The sequence below is a fragment of the Geospiza fortis genome, unplaced genomic scaffold (genome assembly GCF_000277835.1).
Source record: "Geospiza fortis unplaced genomic scaffold, GeoFor_1.0 scaffold850, whole genome shotgun sequence".
In the NCBI taxonomy this organism is placed as follows: Eukaryota; Metazoa; Chordata; class Aves; order Passeriformes; family Thraupidae; genus Geospiza; species Geospiza fortis.
In genome coordinates, this window is record NW_005054814.1 from 29,483 (window position 1) to 36,443 (window position 6,961).

A 6,961-nucleotide genomic window follows, 5' to 3' on the forward strand; every position below is an offset into this window, starting at 1 on the left:
TTTAATATTGTTAGGTTCTATTGTTTAATAAACAGCTTTTTTCCACTTTTCTCCAAAAAAGTATTTTCTCCCAGACTAGTTGGGGGGAGAGGGGCCGATTGAATTTATCTTCCTACTAGAGCCCCTCTGAAGACTCTCTCTCCCAAAATTTTGCTCTAAACCAAGACAGTACCCCACACTACAAAGCTGGGCAACCGCACTAACAGACAATAGCAGTTTTTTGTTACTTGGAGCAACCAGACATATGAATCCTTGAAAGTGTATTAAAGCCTATTAAATCTCTGCTAAGATACTTACTGAGAATTAAAAGCGCTCTAACATTGTTTTGTTCAAGTAGGAAATTAATTATGTTTAACTGAATAAGAGCTCTCATTCTGAACCGAAATATTCTTGCAGCTTTGTGGACATCAGTGTAACTGTCTGATCTATATCAGCTAGCAATCTATTTAACAATATTTGGGGTTGTTTTAATGGTTTTATTTACCAAAAGCTGTACACTATAATAAAGCAGAGAAAATGAAGATTATATGCTTTCAGAAAGCATTTTTGTGAGTCAGATCACATTTACCTTGTTTTGATAGCACTTTGCTTTATGCACAACCCCATTACTTTTATGAGAGTTTATTTGAACTAAGATGCTATTTGCCAAGGGAAAAAAAAAAAAAGTCTGTCAAAGCCTGGTCCTTTTTTGGGGTGTTTTGTCTTTTCACAAATATGGCCAGCAAAGTCAGCATACATATTTGTAGTTAGTTTCTAATTATCAACCAACTAGGTTTTAAACAGAATTAGGAATATTTCAAGTACAGTAGTTATAGAAGATATTTCTTCACTACTTGTATAATTAAAATACTTTTATGCTTCCTAATATTAGAATCTATGCAACCAGACAGTCCAATAGACACTGAAAGCATTCAAGAGCTGACAAGATAAAATAAGGACTGATTTGGTGCTTTGCCTAAAAATTGAACCACTTTTCAGGCTTGTAATTGTTTGGCAATGATTTTGTAAGTATATTGATATGATCTAACATGCGTATTTTCTGTCCTTGAAGGCCATTGTCAGTGCTATCTAAAACTGGGGTTATTAATAAAGGATGCTGGGTTTTAGGTTGACAGTTAACAATCCATATGCAGACAAATAGATGGTGTGTTTGAGTGAGGGAATAGGTGCTCTGCAGTTTTAATGGAGATCCTCCTCCCCCAAAGAGTAAACACCATGCCTAGCTCAGTTAGCTGGGCCCTATGCTCAGGTGACTAGTAAACCCAAAGAGCTTACCTTGGAGGGAAGAGTTTTCGTTTTTCTTGAACAGTAGCTTTAACATTTTGCTTATTGAAGAGGTACCCAGCAGTTAGGATCCCTGTGCCTGCTGCTGCAAAGGATGCAGCAGTTGCATGGCCAGCCAGGAGACGACAGAATGTGCTAGCCATTTGTCTTGGAAGGATACAATTTCTAAAAGAGAAGGCAACCTGAAATCAACACAGAAGACCTCATGCAATGCAAATGAAAAATAAACCCTCACTTTTAACTGTAGTGCAATAAATGAAGCAATAGTTTTAATTATTGGTTTGCATTGAAACAGTGCATTAAGAAAAATGGTTAGAATTTACTCTATTTCTATATATATACCTCTGGTAGACTTGGAAATCAACTGATTTTTAGTGCTATATTGAGCACACAACTCCAAACCCAACACCCAGAGTATTTTAATTGTGTTAATGATTTAGGGCCATAATTGAATGCTTTAGCTTGCTTCATAGCAAAAATGCATTACACGGAGGTGGCTTTCCACTGACCAAAAAGGTGCAATATTGGAGTAAAAAATGGCAGACAAAAGTATATAACGTAGAAGGAGTATTTTGGGGAAAGGGGTAAGAGCAACAGAGGTTGAAATCATATGGAGGTTATGAATATTTCATTGTATGATCAATTTTATAATGCTGATTGTAGATTGCATGAATTTGTGGCATGGAGTGGGATAAGGCATCCTGCAAAGTCAGAAGTATGAGTTCTATATTTTTACTGAAAATGTTTCCAGGTGACTAAGTGGCTGTCCAGTCAAAAAGGTCAGATGTGGCAGGATATGGCGTTAGGTAGGTGCTAAGTTTCAGTGCTATCACGTACAGAAACTCATGTGCCTTTTCATACTAGCCTGACCTGTTAAACACTTTGTGCTTTTTTTCCATATGAACAAAGTTGAAGTAGGCCAGAACTCATCAACTGTTGCGGTGCGTGCGCGGGTTTTGTTTGTGTGAATTTTACTCAGTTTTGTGTAAAGTTAGTTGTTTTATTAAGGTTTAAAATGGCGTTTTCAGGCTCAGTTTTCAGGGCTCCCTCCCCCTTCTACCCTTGACAGATAACTGTCAATCATATATCGCCATGGCAATTCCTGCCTTTTTGTTTCAATTTTTATGTCTATCTAAGTGCCCCCTCCCTAATTACATTATAATGAAGTCTTCTCCTCCCCCGTTCCCCTGGCAACCCCCCTGCCCATCACTCTCTGCCCCTTCCCCATCCCTAGAAAGTTCTCCCAGGGACAGAGGGTGATTGGGTCAGGGTGGGGAGCCGCTCCCAAGTTGTATTATGATTTGTCAGCCGGGTTTGTCTTTCAGTGTAATGTTCCTTGTCATTGGTTGTGTGTGATTTCCCCCCCTCCCCTCGGGGTTCCTATAACTGCCCCAACCGAGGGGCGGGAAATTGAGCAGTTTTCTGCACACCCTCTCCCACTCGCACCTGTCCTCCCCTCCAATAAACCCTCCCCCGCTGCAGAAGACTGCCTGCCTCACGTCTCTTCATTGCTCCACCTGACCTAGCTGCTGCCGTGGGACTGTTTGCCTTTGCTGGGTCGCCGTCCCGTGCCTCGACGCAGGGAGGACCCAGGCAGCTGGCTGATTGCCCTGCTTGTTGCAGAGGCTATATCAGCTGGCCCACTAGGCTGCCGGCTGCTCACCTTTTCTCTCCCGCTCTGCTGTGGGAGCTGCCGGGCTGTCCTTTTACGAGCAACCGCAATCAACCTGAAAAAGAGACAGTTTGGAGGAGGAATAGGGTAAGGACCTAAGAATCCCGAGTGGCATGGGAAACATGGATAGACATCAACTCTTCATTGCCTTTTCCAATATAAGAATAAAGTCCAATAAAGGCAATTAGTGGGACAAACATTCAAAACACAGGTAGGTGACTCTTTATGCAATCTCACAGAATCACAGAATATGCTGAGTTGGAAAGGACCCACAAGGGTCATCGAGTCCAACTCCTGGCTATGCACAGGATCATCCCCAAGAGTCACACACCATGTGCTTGAGAGCATTGTCCAAATGCTTCTTGAACTCTGTCAGGCTTGATGCTGTGACCACCTCCCTGGGGTGCCTGTTCCAGTGCCCAACCATCCTCTGGGTGAAGAACCTTTTTCTAATATCCAACCTAAACCTCTCCTGACGCAACTTCAGGCCATTCCCTTGGGTCCTGTCAATGAGCACCACAGAGAAGAGATCAGTGTCTGCCCCTCCTCTTCCCCTCATAAGGAAGTTGTAGAGTGCAATCAGGTCTCCCCTCAGTCTCTTCTTCTCCAGGGTGAACAGACCAAGCAGCCTCAGCTACTCCTCCTAAGGCTTCCCCTCAAGACTCTTCACCATCTTTGTTGTCCTCCTTTGGACACTCTCCTCTTTTCAAAAGATACCGTATATGCAAGACATTTCCATGGGTTCAACAGGAGACTGAACAAGTACATGGAAGAAATGCATTGTGGACTTTAAACAGACACATGCAAACAGGAAGTATACAATCATCTTTTAGAACAACAAATATGACTAAAGAAAGCAAAGTAAGATGACATCTTCAAGCCACAAGGTGTCACTTAGCAGAGGCACATTATAAGTAGCATTTTCTGGATCAATGTGGAAAGATGGCTGAGTGTAAAATTAGAGGAAACTGAGAAGCTATATTCACATCCTAACAGAAGTTATAACAGTACAGAAATTATAGGGTAATATACAGTTGCTGCTCCCTTGGTGGAATGTGGTTGGCATGCTCAAGACCCATTCCACAATAATTCCCCATACCCACAATCTGCAACCATAGCACCTGCTAAGGGTGATGGAACAGAGGCTGGAGTGAAAACACTGCAGCCGGGCGCTATTGAAATCCTTGCAGTGAGGGGAACTCAATTGTACTTTGCAGCTGATAAACCACATAGCACCTGTCAACCAAGGGAGATAGAAGATGTCTTGCTGTCGAGCCAACAACTGTGGTGAAATCATTCTCCTCAGATTAACTTGGTCCATTATAGCCTAATTATAATGTTAGACTGCACCTCCATCACAAAGTTACCCACCTCCAAGGTACAACCACTCCTCACTGGAAATGTGCTCTATATTTTTTGACTGTATCTTTAAAAGTGAAGTGAGAGAATTTTACACCAATCAGTAACAAACGTATGCATGACTAGAGTCAGTCAAGCTCCACCTAAAGACAAAGAAATAGCATAAAAGTAAGTCAAGAATGGGGAGAAAGTTAGGGAAGACTCCATCATAACTGCTGGAATCAGTCGATGGGCTGAACCTGTCTTTTCTCCCATAGGGATGTCCTTTGGGTAAGAACCATATTCTATGTGCACTGAATACTTTTACTGGGGATTAGAGCTTGTCTGTATGTTGCTTTGAATATGTTTTTTGCAGTCAGAAACTATCACTGGCAATCCTTGAACCTTAACCTGTCACAATTTTATATTAATAAAGAGTGTTATTATGTGAACTGTTAGTGCGAGTCCTTCATGGGCACTGGCAATCACCGGCAGCAGGGAATATACTTGAATACAATGGAAGGCCCACTGAAGGGTCATAAATTGGGAAGACACACTGAGGGGTCTCCCTTATCCTGTTGGCATATTTCCCTGAATAAATCAGTTGAACTGCCCTCCAATCCAGCAGGACTGCTCAGTGAAGGGTCCCCATAAGGGGATGCTGACAGACTGGTCAGGCACAAGGGTCTTGGCTTTCCTGGGGCACTGACAGATGTCACATTCACATTTTCTGAAAAATACCTTCGCCCAAGATTTTTCTCCTGGGAAGCCGAGAAGCCTCAGAGAAAAAGGAAAACAATTTTATCTCATTTGCTTCTCCTCTGTTGTGCTCATGTGGAATGTGTTTGGAGATTGTTTACCACAGGTGATTATTTCATTGGGTTTCTGGTGTGAGTGTTTTGACTCAATGGCCAATCAGTGCCAAGCTGTGTCAGGACTCTGGAGAGAGTCATGAGTTTTAATTATCTTTTAGCATTCTGGAAGTATCCTTTCTGTATTCTTTACTATAGTTTAGTATAGCATTCTTTTATATAATTTAGTATCATAAAATGATAAATTAGCCTTCTGAGAACATGGAGTCAGATTCATCATTCCTTCCTCCCTGCCACGGGGGTCCCAGCAAATACAATAGACAGACATTAAATATTAATGATCAAGTAAATCTCCCCACACTAACGGTTGAGGAAATCTCCCTTTTTCATGTGACAATCAGTCTTGAAGTACCAAACTAGGATTATGTTTGTCTCTCAAGAAATGGTGATTTTTCATTCTTCAAGACAAAGAGAGAATCTCTTTTGCATTTATACTGCATGTACTACGTACAACACAAAACTTTAAAATAAGAATGAACATAAAGGATTTCAAATTTAGAGGCCTTGCTGCAATTCAATAATGTTCTTAGTTTGAGGAGCAGGGTGGTGGAGGGAGGGCTGTTTTAAAGATGAAAATGTATAGAGCTTGCCTCATGACATGTTCCTATAAAATTCCTGTAGTATGTATTTTCAGTGAGTTAGGGAAGAAAAGAGATAGCTGTTTAGAGAGAGGAAGTCATGGTGGGCAATATTGCTCTGGGAAGATAATCCAGGAAGATACTTATCAGGAATTTGCATGGTCTGTTAATTATTCCCAGCAGTATGTTCCCAGTGCAGCTATGGTTTTGGGATTATGTCTAGAGTACAGGAGATCTCGGCGTCTAACAGAGAAAATGGCCCATTCTATAAAAGACTGAAGAAAAGAATGCATATTTTTTTCTTCCTCAGAATTTGACTTGCAAAGCAATATCTACTTTGTACTTCAGTCACATATGGCAGATGAGAAACATAGGAGATGTGTTTCAGATTTCATAGAATTGTATAATACTAGGTATGTCAAGGATCTTCTGGTCCAACATTTCTTGGAAAAAGCAAGGTCTAGACCAGATGGCCCAGCACCCTGTCCAGCTAAATTGTAAAAGTGTCCAATGTTGGACAATCCATCATTTCCCTGGGGAAATTATTCCAAGAGCTGATTGTTCTTACTGTGAACAAATTTCTTCTTGTGTCCAATCGGAATCTCTCCAGGAGTAACTTGTATCCATTACCCCTTGTCTTTTACATGTGACTCTTTGTAAAAAGAGTCTCCATCTTCTTTGTAGCCACCCTTTAAATACTGGAACATGGTGATAAGGTGTCCCCTAAGCCTTCTCAGGGCTGAATCAACCCAGTTCTCTCAGCCTTTCCTCATATGGCAGATTTCCCACTCATTTGATCATCTTTTTGTCCCTTTTGTGGACTCTCTTGTCCACATCTTTTGTGTAGCAGGGACCAAAACTGGACACAGTATTCCTGGCATGGTACTGAGAAGACTGGGATAATGACTTTGTCATCTCTACTGGTTGATTCAAACCAGAATTCTGTTGACTTTCTTTGCCACAGCAGCACACTGTTCACTCATATTGAGCTTTTTGTCCACCAGGATCCTTAGGTCCCTTTCTGTTACAGTGTGAAGCAGTGTCCTGTCTTGGCTTTCCCACTTCCCCTGTCCCCTCTCCCTGCCTCCTGCTGAGAGCTGTCCATCAATCTCAGAAGGTCAGCAAGGCCGTCGTCTGATAGGTGAAGTTCAAAAGATGCCTCTCAGCCCTGGGGACAATTGGGCCATCCAGGTGTCATTTGTCTCCTGAGCCCCCCC

General features: G+C 41.9%; 1 protein-coding gene across 1 annotated transcript in view; it reads right to left on the minus strand.

Moving 5' to 3' along the window:
• Positions 1–6,961, minus strand: part of LOC102039632 (creatine kinase S-type, mitochondrial) — a 49,556-nt gene that overhangs the window by 19,659 nt on the left and 22,936 nt on the right. Inside the window, exon 2 of the mRNA XM_005431206.2 lies at positions 1,276–1,449. Within this exon, the coding sequence (XP_005431263.1) occupies positions 1,276–1,427 (152 nt within the window). The 5' untranslated portion in view covers positions 1,428–1,449. The remainder of the gene's footprint in view (positions 1–1,275; positions 1,450–6,961) is intronic.